This window comes from Cimex lectularius, unplaced genomic scaffold (assembly GCF_000648675.2).
Source record: "Cimex lectularius strain Harlan isolate CLEC.00 unplaced genomic scaffold, Clec_2.1 scaffold189, whole genome shotgun sequence".
Classification (NCBI taxonomy): Eukaryota; Metazoa; Arthropoda; class Insecta; order Hemiptera; family Cimicidae; genus Cimex; species Cimex lectularius.
In genome coordinates, this window is record NW_019392780.1 from 168,625 (window position 1) to 187,290 (window position 18,666).

General features: G+C 34.1%; 1 protein-coding gene across 1 annotated transcript in view; it reads right to left on the reverse strand.

Moving 5' to 3' along the window:
• LOC106666958 (transcription factor SOX-21-like) overlaps nucleotides 1-10,304 on the reverse strand; it is a 28,130-nt gene extending 17,826 nt beyond the window's left edge. Inside the window, exon 1 of the mRNA XM_014394507.2 lies at nucleotides 9,989-10,304. Coding sequence (XP_014249993.1) covers nucleotides 9,989-10,218 — 230 coding nt within the window. The 5' untranslated portion in view covers nucleotides 10,219-10,304. The remainder of the gene's footprint in view (nucleotides 1-9,988) is intronic.
• Nucleotides 10,305-18,666: the final 8,362 nt, after the last annotated feature.

The following is an 18,666-nucleotide window of genomic DNA, read 5'->3' on the forward strand; positions in this document are numbered from 1 at the left end:
ACATTCAGCCATAGTCACAACCAGACATACCTCATCACCCACGCTAATAAATACATTCACACTGCAAAATGGAGATATACCACGTGTGGTTGGTTATATGTATCCATACGCATTTATTACGCTATTATTACTTGTTTTTAATATTGCAGCACATTTTGTGACCACAATGTGCGGAAAAGAAAATGATTTACCAACGACCAGCTTGGTCGGCCAAGGATTTCGACCCAACTTGTTTAGGTGATTCTACACTCCAAAATATGGAGCACGTGTCCACCATTTCTTGTGAATTTCGCCTGGTTTTACCAAAACAATTTTGATAGTCGAAATTTTCCGGTTTTTTAAATATTTTTATTTCCCTATTCTACTTTCCAAAATCAACTATGTTAATATACGATTTTACAGAATTATTAATTATCCTATTTTTTGAAAAGAAAGATGGCTCACAATTCTCAACCCCGAGAGATTTCACGAAACCACTTTGAGCAAAAATAAAAGCTAATTCATCCGCAAATACTTACAGAAAATATTTATCCCATTATTTTGAGACTCGAATGGCATCACTGCCTGGGCAAGGAACTACTGTTTTTAAATGGCTAAATTTTGAATTAAATTGAAATGTTTGTAATTTGTTTGTTTTAAATTAAATTTAACAACTGATTTAATTGTTAAGTAGCTACACCGTAATGTACCTAGCTAGTTGAAAAAGAATTTTATTATGTACCTCCTTAACGTTTCAATCATATATTCAGACAACGAGTTCTCAAAAATTGGAACAAATTTTGAGGTCAAAAAATTGATAAATTTAAATTCAAACAAAAATTTATATCTAGAGGTCTTTAGAGGTGGTACAACGAAATTTCATATTAGTTTCACGAAAATATATATGTCCTAGTTTTCTTTAAAATATTTGGTTTACTATATTTTTACTGCAATGTGCATAAAAAATGCTGTAAAATAATATATTCACGTAGTTGATTGGAGCAAATAGTAAGGTGACGTAAAAATATTAACTAACAGAAAATTTTCATTTTCAATTTTTTTGGCTAAACCAGGTTCAATTCACAAGAAGTGGCGTATGCGTGTCACATATTTTCGAATGTAGAATCACCTAAAAAAGTTGGGTCAAAATCCTTCACCCACCAACCTAATTTTCATGTTGTTTGATACGCAATTGCTCTCGTCGCGTATTTTGGGCGGATTATGAAAAAAAATAATTAAAGTGAATATTTGGCCAACAAATATATTCAATTTCGATTAAAATGCCAAAATAAGCTAAGCGTGGAAAAAGCTAAGTGTTGGATTTACAATATACCTTTAATCGATAAAAATTATTATGATGCCACAGTAGCTGTATTGTTTACTAGAAATCTTTGTGCAATAATACTATCGCTTGACATGATTTTAATTAATATTAAGGGCTTAAACGCTAACCGTAATGATAAAAGGGGGAAAATAGGTTGACAGGAATCACTTATCTTCGATGGTTAATAATTTCTTGTTATGCCTGGAAATTCTTGAAACATATTGTCAATTTTTTTTCAAACCACTCGAGACATCATTGTCGACTTGGATAACAATACAAGTTTGATAACACGTCTTTCACTCAATTAACATAAGTGTTTATCGTAATGCATGACACAAAACTGAATATAAGCTTTTTTTAAAATTTAGGATGGGCCAAATTGAAACATGCATCTCTGAATTGGGTTTCCTTTTATTTATAGGGCATGAATAGAAGCATCAGTCAAATTTTGGCAATGGGTTTTGTTACTTCTAAAGTGCAATGTGTGGCTTAAGGTTCATTAACAGCCTTTTAAACGGTTTAGTTTATGATTGAAGACTTGTAATGATCAATTTTCTTTTTAAGTATCTGCTGTTGTTTTCACAAAAGCTTTATATAATGAAATCATCCGATTGAAAGATTAATAAAGAGAGTTGTTGTAAATGTAAATATTGTTGCGTAGTGAAATTGTTTATGTCATTTTGTAAATGCGACGAGGCCAGTGAACGATTAAGTTCTTTAGCAAGGACAGTTTGTAAAATTTCATACGATTTTTAACCGACTTATAATATGCTCCGTATATATTCTCAGATTCAATATATTATTCCAAATAAAAATATTTTATGATTTGTAGGTTTTTAAAACACATTTCATATATTTTTAAATAAATTTCCTGCGCTGGAATGGAAAAGAATGTAAAAGTTAAAAAACACAAATTATAAATAAAAAAAATCTATTTATCTCAACCAAAACTTTACTAAATTGAAAAGAATTTATTTGGTCGTACCACGAAACATAATAAAATGTATTTAAAAAAATAGTTTAAAAAATCCATGTTACACAATAAAAATTGTAAAAATATTTTATTATCTACGTGTAGGGTCCACAATTGAAAATCCCAAAACCTTGAGTAAATTAATTTTTAAAATATCGTAGGAAATCACATTACCAAATACAAATTCTATTCGCGTGTGTGCATTACATACAACGTTCCCTTGATTTGCACATTATTTAACTCAAATTTTAAGCAAGTTATGAAGTTAAACAGTAACTTTTTTTCTGAAATAACCATTTATCGTGCGTTTCAATGGCTCCACGGTCGAGCGTTGACAAGGCGACTCATGACCGTAAGGCTGGTCTAAACGACTTCATCCGATTGCGACTACGGACAACTTACTCGTCCGATATTAGCGCTCACATTGGAACAGATTTGGTTGGTACGTCAATAGTGGTTTTGGTTGACGTGCTATTGAAATTATTTTTTGCTAAATTGTTTTACATCGATTTAGATATTTTAAAATAATATCTTGACTTAAAAGAATCAGTGGCAGTTAAGGAGTTGAATCCAGCGGCATATTTTCATACATACAAATGGACTTTTTTCAAAAACACCCCCCACCCCACAGGGTACTTACAGCCTTGATATTCTTGGAAAAAAAATAGAAAGAGTACTAAAGAGTATCCCTTTGTACTATAAGTATGAATACGTAAAAATATTAACATCATAAATTAGTAAATTTAAGTCAATGAGGTTTTAAACAATATAGATAAATGGTGGCTGCAATTAATTTTTTGTAATTCTGCGAGGATATATTTACGGCACCAATGGGAAAATCTGTATTACATACGGAATATCCGAACATTTTTGTCCGTGCACTTATTCAAGAATAAATACATAAAAAACAAAAATAAGTTATATTGAATTTTATAAAGTTTGTAAAAAGATAAAGTTTCAATGAAATTCTATTCTTCTTAGATGTGTGGCGTTACGTGTCCGGAAAAATTCCCAGTTTGCGTACGTGTATACAAGATTAGTTCGGTTCAAATCTGAGAGGGTTTCCCTAGGTTGGGAGTGCTCGTGTGAAGTTGGATGTTCAAAAATCGGTTGTAGTCGGTACCAATGTGAGAGGAAGTTAAGAGTGACTTCATAATGGAACCGAATGTGTGTAATGTTTGATCATCCGCACACTTCGCACCAACTTTCCCAACCTAGAAAATTAAACCAGATGAATCATCAGTAAAAGCTACATAAGCGAGCGACTATTGTTTAAAAGAATCAGTGGCGGATAAGGAGTTGAAACCAGCGGCATACTTTCTTTCTTACAAATGGGCTTTTTTTCATAAACACCGGACCCCGAGGGTACCTACAGCCTTGATATATTCTCGTAAAAAAAAAATTAAAAAAAATAACCGACTGTGTATCATGTTTGATTGTCCGCACACTTCGCACCAACTTTCCCAACCTAGAAAATTGAAACAGATGAATCATCACTAAGAGCTACTTAAGCGGGCGACTAATGCGTTCACGTCAGACCTGCGAATGGATACCAGCAGTCTGGAAGGTTTGCATTCAAGGCCCGACCTAAGGCCTCGTTTAATTCGTTATACGAATGTTAAATCTTGAGTGATTAGTAGTTTGAAGTAAATTAGTATTTAATTGCGCTGTTTTATTTCTATTGGTGAAATTTCAGCCAATTCCATTTTTCGTGAATTTCTTTTTCTTCGTTTCATCAACTAACTACTGCTTCAACTAACCTCCTCATCTATTTAAAATGTTTGCAAAACCTACACATAATACATAATGTCAACTACAACATAAGATCAAGTCGTACAGCTTAGTTGCTCGTAGTCACAGCCGTACGTAGACAGTTCCAGTGTGAGACGAGCCTAACAATCTCATCAAACCACGGTCCTGGATTCCAACCTAAAGTATTACAAATGGGCTTTTTCTCAACAATACCGGAATTCTTCTTTGATATTTTTATCTATTCTTACACATAACTTTCATTTGGCCTAATAAAGGCGTAGTTTACCATAATTACAGAATGTGCAATTGATTTTCGAGTTGTGTAGCATATTTACCATGTACTATATACCACATATAACTCGTAAGTCAGTATAGAAAGAAATTTACATACACGTCATATTGAATTTTTGATGTGTTTGAAAGAAATTACGTACAGACAATTAACATAAATGTTGTTTAATATTTATCTAATAGCCGTCAGCATTTATTATATCCGTTTTGCCCCGGAGAAATCTTTTTGCGAAGCAAAGATTCAAGAATTCAAGCCGAGTTTAAACACTTCCCCCTTCTATCCAAGTGGAATCGGTTAGGGATGACGGTACCCATACGCAATATACACTTCATCACGCTGTGCTTGCTTCCTTCACCGTTTTATCAATAACATTTCTTACGGGCCTTTACCCCCCTAGGCTAATAGAGCTGTAACTAAAGAGATTTTTTTCGAATTTACAATTGGACTATTTTGTAGATTGTAGACAAAGACAAGCATTTTCATCCTGTTCTCTAATGCCCTATAATTATTCAATATATTAATAACACAAGTTATAAAAGGAAGTTTTCATTTTGGATGGAAAAAAATAGCACCTAGAAAATAAATTGTCTAATTAATTTTTAACGTTAAAGTATGAGAAAACAATAATAAATTGTTGATGGAATTGATTCTTTGATCAATTCTTGAATAGCTGATGGACTAACTTTTGTTGGATAAAACAAATTCTTTTGACAAATTTCTTAGTAAAGGGTTGTCAATTTTCCCATTTATGTACCAAGTTGAATGCATCTTAGTTTTTCTTTAGAACTGATATAACGCTTAGACCAGACATAAAGTACCTCCTTGCTTTGAAAAACAATAAAAAATTGGCATCTACAAAATGAATTGTCTCCTATGTATAAGAAGATTTTAAACGTTGAAGTATGAGAAAACAATAATAAATTGTTGATGGAATTGATTCTTTGATCAATTCTTGAATAGCTGATGGACAACAAAAGTCAACTATATTGAGTTTTGAAAATCAAAATCGTATAGGCCGACGTAATTTTTCAATTTATTTATTCACCTCAAACATTTTCAACCTGTTTTCTCTTGCCCTATGAATATTCAAAATATTCATAACATAAGTTATAAAAGGAAGTTTTGATTTCGGAAGTTGGATAAATTATAAGTACCTCCTTGCTTTGGAAAAAAAAAAAAATAGCATCTACAAAATGAATTGTTGTATAAGAAGATTTTTAACGTTGAAGTATGAGAATACAATAATAAATGAAATTAGAAATGTTAACTGAGAGGCGAATAAATTGGCGATAATCACTCAAATTAATTGTTCTTTTCTTTTGACAAATTTCTTAGTAAAGCGTTGTAAATTTTCCCATTTAAGTACCAAGTTGAATGCATCTTGGTTGTTCTTTAGAACTGATATAACGCATAGACCAGACATAAAACAACACAAAGGCTTGGCAATTAATTGAGATCATACTAGTAAAATTGCCTTCAACACCATTGTTGTAAGGATTTATTCTTAATAAAACAGGCATTTATCCTTTTAGAATCGCCTTTTACAAGCGTACAAAATACGTCTGTTAACCATTAAGGGTTGACGGTCAACTTGTACCTTGTACCAATCTCATAAAGCCTCGTTGGTACAACAAAGCTCGATTAGTTAAAAAATGAAAATTATCTCATGAAAATGCTAAAAAGATAACTTATCGTAAAAACACGCCAAAACAGGTGAAGAACTAAGTGGTGATCCATATTCTTTTAATCTATTTTCCTTACTTAATTTACATAAGCTCATTTCTTCTGATATGTCACGTTCGTTCTTTTTTATATACCATTATAAATCGATATTCTTCCATCACTTTTTACACATATAAAAACCTAACTAACTGCAGGATTGGGGTCGATTATTTCTCAATGATCCGCCGTCGGACTTTTTAACAGACATGAACGTGACACATCTAATTTAGCACAGTTTTAACACAAATTATATCTAATACGAAAATGTCCTTGTATCCTCTAAAAATTGGAACAGAAGACTAAGAGACTCGCTACCATTCTCTAAATTCTCAATGGTATTCCTATTCGCTTTCTACAAAAAACGAAAGTATGACACCCTTCAATCATGTGGAACACAGTCGATGATTGATGTGATGATCAACCATCATTCCGCCATGTAACACTACACATTCACGATAATAAATACATTCTCTCTCAACACACGCTAGGGGAACAAAATTATCATTACAAAAGAACTCTGTTTCCTCGAAGAAACCGGGGGCCTGGATACTCGCTACCGATTCGAATCCAATCTCACATTAGATGGCATTGCTACACGCTCTATATATCGAGCCAGGACATTACACCTTTCAACTTGGTTTATACACACTTTAATTAGGGTGATTAAAGTCTAGCACAGTTTCTCTTCATGCCCGACAAAAATACGGTCTTTGGCCCAAAAGTAAGTGTCCGTCTGTCAACCTAGCATGGCCTATTCTTAATCGGTTGTTGTTTGCCCATTATTTTGTTAGGTATGACGAAATTGAAAGTCAATTTAGTTATTGTACATAGTAAATTAAGTTACGAAGAATAATGAAAAATTTCCGAGATGTAGAGAACAAGGATAGAAACACCAAATATTACAGCTTAACAACTTGGGACGCTTTATATAATGTCATTATTTAAAGAATAATTTTATGTAATTGAACTAATCATAAGTAAACACCAGCTTTAGGGACTGAAAAACATTTAAAGGGAGAAAGTAAAGGCGGAAAAGACTACTTCTTAAATGCAGGTGGGAAAACTCTAGTATAAAACATAGTTTCATTCGAACATTTTTTGCCTATCCGTTCTATTTTTGAACTCTTGAACAATCTAAACTTAAGTTTTGCCCACTAATTACACTTTTGTTCAAGGGTTGGCCTTTGATTGTGAATATCCTTGTGACAATGGAACGGGTGACCGTGACACAATAGGATCCGTGATTGGACAGTTACCCTCACCATGGTCTGTGATCATGGTGTCAATTGCAAAAAAAATCCAATGCATAGATTTTTTTATCACTACCACTGACACAGACACCAGAAACAAATCCTACGCTTTATTACGCATGAATGACAAATTAGATTAATTATTATATTTATTTGAAATATTAATTCATTATTTGTGTACAATGTTTTCAAATTTTGTTTTATTGTTTATGATTTTAAGTCTTCATTTCGTTACGACACTTTTTTTTATTTAATAAATAATGTAACTATTTGAATTATTCTACAACTTAGAAAAAGTAGATTTTTAAAGGTAATTTGTTACAAACTTATCTGACTTAGTCGGTTGCTGTATATGTTTTTGGTTTAAGTTGCGACTTATTTTGATATTTCAATATCTGGTCTTTTTCATTTGTCAGTAGTAATATATTTACATAACAATAACCATATTTGTGTGGTGATTAGTGACCGTTAATTGATAATTATTCAGAAATCGTGAGATGCGGTCTGGTATGATTTAGGTTTCAGAAAAATTGGTCAAGCGGACCACGAAATTAGTGAATTTTCAGAAAAACATTTTCTTTATCGTGCCAACGTTTCGATCTTTATTGAGATCATCTTCAGGGCTGAAAGTGTCTTCTATGTAATTGTGCCATTCTTGCGTGACGTGTTGAGAGTGCAACACTTTGAGCCCTGAAGATGATCTCAATAAAGATCGAAACGTTGACACGATAAAGAAAATGTTTTTCTGAAACCTACATCACACCAGACCGCATCTCACGATTTCTGAATAAATAACTATATCATTTTAAAACATTGGATTGCCATCAAAACCTACGAATGAAGGAGCCATCAAAAGTTCTTAGTTTTGTTGATTTAAAATTTTACCTTCATCACTGATCTGTGTGATTTTTATTTTATTTTACAGTAATGGTGGTATTTCATTTTTCATATTTTATCATAAAAATAAGTGCAGATAAAAAAAGGCTCAACTGAAAAATTCCTTGATTTTGCATATATTTAAAAATTTGTTTGCAACAATATTTATTTTGATATAGCTGAGAAAAGAAATTATCAAGTTTTTTTTTTTTTGAAAAATAATGTAGCTGGTCGTGAAGTCGGTCAAAATGTTCAATTATTAAGAATTAACGTTACCTTTATAAAATTTCTCAACTCCTCTTATTGTTTTCTCTTTCTTTGCCTTTTACTACCTCACTTACCTCTTTTTCTCTCTCACACTATTTCTCTTTCCATTCACTCTCTCTCTCTCCCTCTCTCTCTTTCTCTCTCACTCTCTCTTCCCTCACAGACTTTTCGAGCAACTTTTTGTTTATATATTAATATCTTACAATATACAGGTTAAGTTTAACTTCTGTTCCTTCTTATTTTTGTATTGTATTGATGCTTTTTCGGGAAAAATCTCGAGACACGTAAACTTTTATTTATGCCTAGTTTTTCAACTAGGCAACCAAAAAGTTTTGATCTAACTCTAAGATACGAATAAGCCTTTACTAATTCAAATGGCAAGGTACTCATCAATGTAAATATTTTGAAAGGCTTTTGACCCTGAATTCAACAGGTTTATTTTTGGAGCAACCGTTCGCAAAAAATTTCTTCCGTACATTGTTTTTCGAAAAACGAAATTTCCTCCAAATTCTACAACCAAAAACCAATTTATTTATTTATCATTGTAATTTAATTTTTTAAAACTCATTTTTAGAAAAAAGTGACATTTACTTTGGTGATTTAAATGTTGGTTTTTGTCTTTTGTTTTTGCCCTCGACCTGTAATAAAAATAATTAATGTACTATTAATAATCATCTAAGTAAAATTTGAGGTCCTCGTGTCACTATTATTTGTCAAATCGTATTGAAATTATTAAAAACAAAAAGCGAATAGTCTGCATAATTTATGTTCTGATGAGTTCACATTGAGAAATACTTGCTTCTAAAGAAAACTATTTTAAAACTCGGTGTGATGTTGTTTTTTCGTATGATCCTTAATTTTTCAAAGAGAATCCATCGAGGTTGGTGAAGAAACGGACAAACAGCCACCTTCAAAACCCGAAACGTTTTCACAAATTAAGTTTCTTTGTACGACAATCTGTTGGTTGAATAAACAATTATCAGAGGTAATTTTCTTGACGAAGTTATCCAGATGAGACTTTTTTGATGAAACTTTAATACGACACCTCAAATTGAAGGTAGAACGAAAATCAAACTTACTTTTGAACAACGTTTGAGTAACTTTGGTGGTTTCCGATCATTTTGGTCTCTCAGTCTAACGCGTTTAGACATTTCGACATCTTCAGTGATGGATCTGTTGTCCTGCCTCACGCTGTTTAGTAGGCAACCAGTGCCGAACCGCGTTTGTCACACCAAAACAGAATGGATAAACAGACCAAAATGATTGGAAACTGCCAAAGCTACAGGTTCATCACACCGCAGATCCTAAGAAGAAATCTTACATTTTCATCCTGCTTAAGAAATAACACGAGTATTTTCTATGTTATGAACACCATTCGATGCAAAAGTATAGCATATGGATACGGAATAGATCAGTGCATTAGTGCAAAGATATGAATGTCAATTTGGATGAAGAGCCAAATTTGAGTTGTTGGCAATATTGAATTTTTTTAAATAGGTATTTTAATTTACTGAATTGATAATGGTAGGTTTATTTTGCACTGTCGTCGTTACCTTAATCGTTTGGCTTCATCGATGAATGGACGTTTTTCCGCTTCAGTGAGCAATTTCCATTCGGCGCCTAGTCTTTTAGATATTTCCGAATTGTGCATTTTCGGATTTTCCTGTGCCATTTTCCTCCGCTGGCCCCTGGACCAGACCATGAAGGCGTTCATAGGCCGTTTGATGTGCGCTTCAGACATCTTTTGCGAAGTGGTCGTCGCCGTCGTCGTAGTCATCATCATGACGGTCGTCGTTCCTCAGTTACCATGACTCGACTGAGTTGTCGTCGGCTCTAACATCCTCGAGGGTATCTCGTGTCGGGGGTGGGTGTGTCCGCTTGGCCTCGCCCCGCCTCCGAGCAACCACTCCATTGGGTAGAAGTGAACATGGCGACAGCAACAAGTTAAGTTACAACCAACCTTCTCACCCTCAGCCCTCGACACGCTAGCCCGCAACCCCCACGCTCTGTTTATCTTAAGTCCAACTTTTGTAATTTCCACAGTAATTAGCGACCCGCCCTCGCCAACTCCGGTGAAGAATATGACAATGTTCCGGTTTACAGAGTAATTGGATATTTCCTGAACAAATAAACAACGTTTAAACGCCAGTAAGAAGTTTAAAAGACAATAAAAATGTTGAGCTTTGGCAGAAAAAAAAACACATTAAAATAACAATCTCACTCATGGAGAAAACTGCTTTTCTATATCCTATAGTTTATCATTCTTGCTATAGCATTTTTTAAATTAGGCTTCTGATAAAATTTAGATTTTTCTATTTAGCCTTACTCATATTCCTTCAGCACCCTTTCATCTTTGTATATAAAAATGAATGTTCGTTTGTGTGTTAATGACAAAAACGAAAACTACTGAACCGATTTCGATGAAACTTTCACACTTTGTTTTTATTAGTGCCGGGCGGGTTTAAAAAATATAAAATGGGAATATATATATAAAAGATTTCAAGAATTTGTGGCGTCCAACTTCACTTTCTTTCTCAGCCTTCCAGACAGGCCTTCGGCTCCCGGTTTGATATACGTTTCCCGCGTCTTTCAAATTCCGATTTGAAGGCGCTAACAGCCAACAGATTCAAAAACTACGCTAACGCTCTATTAATCGCAAAAATTACTGAATCGGTTATCATTGCAAAACTACTAATACAATATAGTTGCAAAAATAACAGAATTGGTTTCTTTAATGTAACGATAGGAAGATACAAACTTCACCGTTGTATCTTTAATATAGGCAGCAGTGGTGTATGTAGGAGAACGAACTGCCGGCAAGCGGCCTGACCGATGACCGTTCCAATCAGCCAATATTCTAAATTATGTAAAATATTATTAAACATTGTTTTACCGAATTCGGTCACTTTAAATTAAACGTGAAACGTAGTTTTGTTGTTTTGCCAATTGGATTTAGTAACATTTTGAATTTTATTTTTATAAAATGGAAGGGTGTGAAGTTCCGTATGGTCAGTTTTCTAACTTTTGTAAGTTTCTTACTGTTCAGTATTACTTGTGATGGATGATTTTACTGTATTATGAATTATTCACTAGTTTTCGTGATCCGCTTAACCAATTAATATCTTTCAATTAATTAAGGTTTTTAGTTGAGATAAAAAATTCAGTGTCTCGAGTGGGATTTGAACCCACGACCATCGGCTAGATACGCCGCAACACTACCACCTGAGCAATCATGACTTCGATCCACTCGGACACCAACTTCCCATCTCAACCCCACCTTTTGAATTTTCGCTCCCTTTTACCATTTTTCAATGGTGGTAGAGTAGCGGCGTATCTAGCCGAAGGTAGTGGGTTCGAATCCCGCTCGTGACACTGACTTTTTTATCTCAACTAAAAACCTTAATTAATTGAATGATATTAATTAGTCAAACGGACCACGAAAAATAGTGAATTTAATGTAATAATATTTTCGGTGACCCAATTCGGCGTTACCTTTTTTTTTAACAACCACCAACAGCCGCAATTCGATGCTGGTTGTGCTTAATGCATCCTAGTAAAACTGATTTTATTATTCCATTTGTGTTTTTAGTGGTCAATTAACCAAGTTACTCTTTCAATTAATTATTCTTTTTATGTAAGGTCTTGGTTGAGCCGGATTCGAACCCGAGACCTTCGGCTAAATATGCCGCTGCTCTACCACTTGAGCTATCATGACTTCGATCCTCTCTTAAAAATGGCAAAAAGAGGGAAAATTCGAACGGTAGTAGGTTGAGATGGGAAGTTAGTGTCCGGGCGGATCGAAGTCACGATAGCTCAAATGGTAGACCAGCGGCGTATTTACCCGAAGGTCGTGGGTTCGAATCCCGCTCGTGACGCTGACTTTTTTTTATCTCAACCAAAACCTTACATAAAAAGAATAATTAATTGATTTTATTACGTTTTTTATTATGCAAAAGTCAATTGTTTAAAGCGTTTATTATTATTACAGAGTGAACGTTTGTGATACTACTTGGCGTCTTCGTGAAAAAAAAAAATAAAATAAAAACTTTAACAAAAGCATATATGTACTTTGTGGCGGCCAAAAAAAGTGAAGGTTAATAAATGTTTGTGGTATGATAGGAAGCGATGAGGCAAAAGCAAAACATCGAAACCCCGTTGACTACCTCCAAGTGGGAATGTATTTTTGTAAGCGTGGTTAGTTAATTTTGTGTGCATGGGTGGGTTTAAAGCGGAAAATAGAGTAACTCATATGCCTGTTTATCCAGTTAGGCTAATTATTATTATAAATGCGCGTAGTGTGAAGTAGTAATCGTACTAAATTAAGTTAGTAACCGAGTAAGGTGACTACCTAACTTTTAATGAATGCATGAATGAATTTGTTAGCGTAAATGGAGATAGAATGTCGAGGATCCGAACACCCTACTGCTCTCCCAACGGTTTTAATTTGTACGTACATAACTTTTACGTTAGGTTAAGAGGTAGGGGTTCAATGGTATTTACAATAGAACACTTCGTGTCTCAAAAAACTTAAATTAGGTTATTGTTTCTAATAGGAGGAATGTGTGAATGTAATTATGAAGATTACATAGAATTATGGCCATATAGACTATATGGACTATATAGTGACTATATATGACTATTAGAAACCGGAAAAAATCCCACATTTCTCACCGAGAGAAGATGGATCTTAGGGCTGATTTTTTTTAGTCATTCAGACGATACTCGTAATGAAGTAAAAGCTCTAGATGGAAAAAATGATGAGAAAAGTTATTGATATGGCTCGGGTATAAAACTTCAAAAAAAAAATAGATAACATTTTAATCTTTTTATAGTCATATTCTTGCATACTCAGTGAACTAGATGTCATTTTTGCCAAGCTCTCTGAGAACTACGGTTTTACGCATTTTTACGAATTATAATAAAAAATTGCTTTTCGATCCTTAAGATGGACCAGGACGGGATACGCTCGTCAGTTAAGCTATAGCATTAAGAAATGCCTCCATAAGGTCTTCAAGTGTAAAATTATCAATAATCTCGACGAATGACACCTTCAACTCTTCCAATATCACCCATTTATCGAATTTGGTTGCTCGATACGGGAAGTGCTTTTCCTTCTGAAGCAATCTCATTTCATCCTATTTCCACAATGCCCTGGTACCAACGAGCAGTAGTGTTTGGCTCCGAGGGGAAAATATAAGTACTGTAGAGATTGAAAGAGTAGTGGTTAGTTTATTTTCATACACTATAGATTTTTAATTATACTGGTGTTTATAATCATGAATTATTTATTTCGAGCCTCAGAATGCAGAAAACTTGTAGAAACTTAGATACTGATTTGATTTTCATTTGATTGTCTGATCAATTGTCTTCTCTGCCCCGCTCTCATTGACATTTACACATAAATATAAAAGAGAACATATCTATCAATTCACTCTTTACTGGTGGCAGGCAGTAGACGTGCCAATGTTCAGCAGCATTTTTATGTCTCCTTATGGATGAAAACTCGCATTGGAGTATGAAGCCTTGAACTAGTGTAACAAGTATCAAGAGATAACCCTAAAAATGAGTACTAGCTATTGAAATTGTATCTAACTGTACCGAAAGTTGTGATAACAAAACAATTTGTACAGTTGTTCTTTGATGACTCCTTCCCATCAGTCATGATGCAACCCAAGATCAATATTTGTAATTAGTTCACAATAAAATAACACAGATTGTGTTCTTGGATAAAATGATAGCGTATCTTGTTGAGTTTAATTCGAAGTACTGTCAACTTATGTAATCCTTGTCTCAGAGAGTCGAGCACCCAGCATTCCACTCGGGGAATCAGCTGTTGATGGAACAACTGGCCACTTTGGGAATTTGGTTGCCTTCTCAAATGTCAAAGTTTCTCCTGTTGGCCATAATTTTTGCATTTGTTAAAAACGCCTATGCTTTTGTAGGTGGTTGATGCCTTTGCGTACGGCTGCTCTTAAGCCCATTATTATTTTGGGAACAGTTGTGTGGATGTGTTGTGCCGTCAGTGTTTATTTTATTTTTTCTTATGTCAAGGAGTATTAGTGTAACTTTCTAGTAAATTATTGTTGAATACAACAGTTAATACAATTGTGAAGAATGCACTCTCACCCTTTCCCTCTCCTTCCTCACTCTTTCGCCATCTCTATCTATCTCTCCTTCTCTCTCTCTCTCTCTCTCTCTCTCTCTCTCTCTTANACACACACACACACACACACACACACACACAGACAGACAGACAGACATACACAAACACACACACACACAAACACACACAGACACACACACACACACACACACACACACACAAACACACACACACACACACACATTCACTCGCCCTCTCTTTTTCTCTTACGCTCTTTCTCTCGCTCTCTCTCTATTTTTCCCCTCTGGTTTGTTTATTTCACTCTCTTTCTTTCTCACATCCTCTCCCTTTCTCTCTTACTTATTGCCCTCTCTATTTTTTCACTCTATCTATCTATCTATCTATCTTATTACATAGTATCTAATTCTTTCTTCCTCTATGTTTTATTTAATACACACTCTCCTTCCCTCCCCCTCACAACCATTCTCTCACTCTTGCTTTTGCATATTCTGTCTCCCTCTATATCTTTCTCTCTTTTCCTCTTTCTACTCTCTTTTCTCCTCTCTCTTTCTTTTCCTAGTTAACCTCAAGAGATGCCTTCGTGATCTAAATTTGCGAGATGTTTTAAATAAAACGCTGGTCTCTCTCTCTCATTCTCTCCTCTCTCTCTCTTTCTTTCTCTCTCTCTCTCTCTCTATCTATCTATCATAATACATACTATCTAACTCTTTCTTCCTCTATGTTTTATTTAATACACACTCTCCTTCCCTCTCTCTCACCACCATTCTCGCACTCTTGCTTTTGCTTATTCTGTCTCTTTCTATATCTATCTCTCTTTTCCTCTCTCTACTCTCTCTTTCTTTTCATAGTTAACCTCAAGAGAGGTCTTCGTTCTCTCTCTATCTAAATTTGCGAGATGGTTTAAATAATACGCTGGTCATTTTCTCTCGCTCTCTCTCTTTTTCTCTCTCTGTATCTATCTATCTCCCAACTATCTATCTATTTAATTTTCTCGTTTTCGAACAATAAATCAGTTAACTTGTAAAAAATGTAAAATTCAATGAAGTTTCATTGTCATTTTTATTTTTATTTAATTATGCTCACTTTACAAGAAGAATGGATCTGATTTTTTTTAGCAACTAATATTTAAATGTTTTTATTATCATATGTAAAAATCTAATGGAGTCAATCAGGGCTTCTCGCTGGCCCCGGGAAGAAGAAGGAAGTATCTAATTTTTGTTACCAACTAATAAATGTTTTTATTAAAAATATGACCTGCAAGAGGTTCTTGCTGCTCTTATTGGGTTTGATATCTCGTTTTTCAACCTTGTAATGGCAGTTTCACTAAGATAAGTTATAGAAAATTTAAAAGTGTGTATACCCTTAGAATACTTATAAAATAAGGAGGCTTTGGTGAATTCCCAAAAAATTTTGATGGAAACGTCCATTGCACAAGCCAAAATTGAGTATTCCAAAAACACATGGATGCCATTTGTTATTCTTTGAGCGGCTGCTGTGTATTCGGAAGCGCAATTTTTTCCAGAGAAATATTGTTATCCTGTGGAAAATTTAATGTAGTTTAGAAAATAAAGGTTAATTTGAAATTTTAATGACGTTAAAATTGAGAAATTACCATTTTATGTTTTTAAAAAAAATCCGATTTCAGGGTAAAATAACAAAAATGTGAATATCTCAGGAAAGCGTCAAGGTAGTAACCTCGTTCTCTTGGCATTGAACAACAGTGGCAATATTGACATTTAACCCTGTAACACCCTGTATAGCTACATATATAATTTATTTATTTCATATTTTCTTCACAGTTTTCTTACAGTTTTGGTGTGTTTTTTAAAATTATATTGACCACTTTATTCCCGGAGAACTGAATATATTTAACCTATAAATGAAAAGCAATTGTTTACAGAAGTAATTTATGCACATCTCGCCAATTAAATAGTAAGTTTGTAAGTTTAGATATTGAGTTTTTTGAATGGAAATTTCGGGTTCACCGCTTTATCTACAAAGAGGTAAAAAAGGAAGATGTGTTTTGTATAAGCCCCTTTCACTATCTTCGGGATCGTAAATATAAAATGTGGGCCCCTTTAAGATGTCGTCAATACGCCACTACTGATATAACAAGGCTTCTTGTATAAAAGGTTTTTGATGGAAGAAAAAGGAGCGTCTATCAGGGGGAGATTGTAAAAATTTGTCGAAAGCTAACAAATCATAATTTTCCATATTTCAGCACTTTGTGTGTTATATCAAACAATAAACAAATATGGGCCAAGTGAAACGTTCTGAACCTTTCTGCAAGTGATATAAATGGAGCAATATCAAGTGACCGATATGTGTTAGGTCGATTACATTTTGTCTACGACGTTAATCCGTGGCAAGTTATTGGTTTGTGACCCATTTGAACACATGCGCACAAAAAACGCAACATTTTGTTAACATTTTTGAGTGCAATATTTTGAATGGGCATTGACTCCACGTCAAGTTAGAAATAATTCATTAATGACCTCTGGGTACCCCTACAACTGCTCGAACATGTGTAAATTTTAAACGATTCCACCTCACTTTTAATTACACATTTTTTAATATGAAAAATCACTATTAAGACTTGTTTCAAAAAGGTATACTTAATAATTGTGAATCTTACCTCTAACTTTACTCCGTGACAAACAAAACCTCTAAGAATTTGCAATTTAGGTACACATGAAGCGAAATAAAGAGATTTTTGGACGCCGAAGAGGAACCAAGGTTGCCTCGAAAAATCTTTTTATAAAAATTAATTTTATGTGTTATAATAAACATCTTACAATTACCTATTAGATGTGGTACAAGGAGATATTGTAAAACTACCTTGTACAAATTAAATTTTATCCAAACTTAGTTCGTTGGCCTACCGTACTCATTACGTATTCAATGGATCAATGATATATCATTCCCTTTCAAGAATACAAAACACAAACTGAAATGAATTGTACAAAATTTTAAAAGAAAGAAAGAAAACTGCAAGGGTTGGCCAATACTACGATTTAATACAAAAATTAAACTTAGTATCAAACGTAGCCATAGGAAAATAGTCAAAATAAGGTATTGGTTGAGATAAAAAAAGTCAGCGTCACGAGCGGGATTCGAACCCACGTCCTTCGACTAAATACGCCGCTACTCTAACACTTGAGCTATCTGCTGTGAAAGGTATTGGTTGAGATTCATAAATATTAATTAATTGAAAAATGTTAATTGGATAATCGGACCACGAACTGTAATGGATTTAAGGATTAAACTGAAGTATATCTTCATGAAAGCTCTCCGTGGCCGTTTCATTTGTCGCGGAGAATCAGATAGATTACACGACATTTGAAAAATGGCAAAAAGGAGGGAAAATTTGAGAGGTGTGGTTGTGATGGGAAGTTAGTGTCCGAGCAGATTGAAGTCACGACAACTCAAGTGGTAGAGTAGCGGCGTATTTAGCCGAAAGTCGTGGGTTCGAATCTCGCTCGTGACGCTGTCTTTTTTATCTCAACCAATACCTTTCATAAATATTAATTAAGTGAAAAATGTTAATTACTCAATCGGACCACGAACTGTAATGGAGTCAATATAAGGTACGCAATGAACGCAAATAAAGTCTTTATGGCTGTAATATTCATAATATAGAAAGTTTAGGTTCAATAAAAACCTTATCATTGTCCATCATCTCCGTGTTTTTACTTCTTTTTCTGGACTTTCACGGGTATTTTTCAACCTGCAGCCATTTGGCGTCTCGTTCTGTAACTATCTACTTTTATATAGAAACTAAGTTATTAACCTCAAATGCTAGCCTTTCATTTGTACATCAGGTTATCAACAACAGTATTGATTCACAACATTCAATAGTCCACCGGTACATACAAACATAGAATTCTAGAAATGTGTGGTGATTAGTGACAGTTAGTCGATGATTATTCGGAAATCGTGACATGCGGTCTGGTGTGATGTCGATTTCAGAAAAATACTTTCTTTATCGTGCCAACGTTTCGATCTTTATTGAGATCATCTTCAGGGCCTGGGATTTACAAACATTGTTTAAATTTAACAAATACACGTAGGGTGTGGAAAAAAGTGAATTTATAAAATGCAAAATAT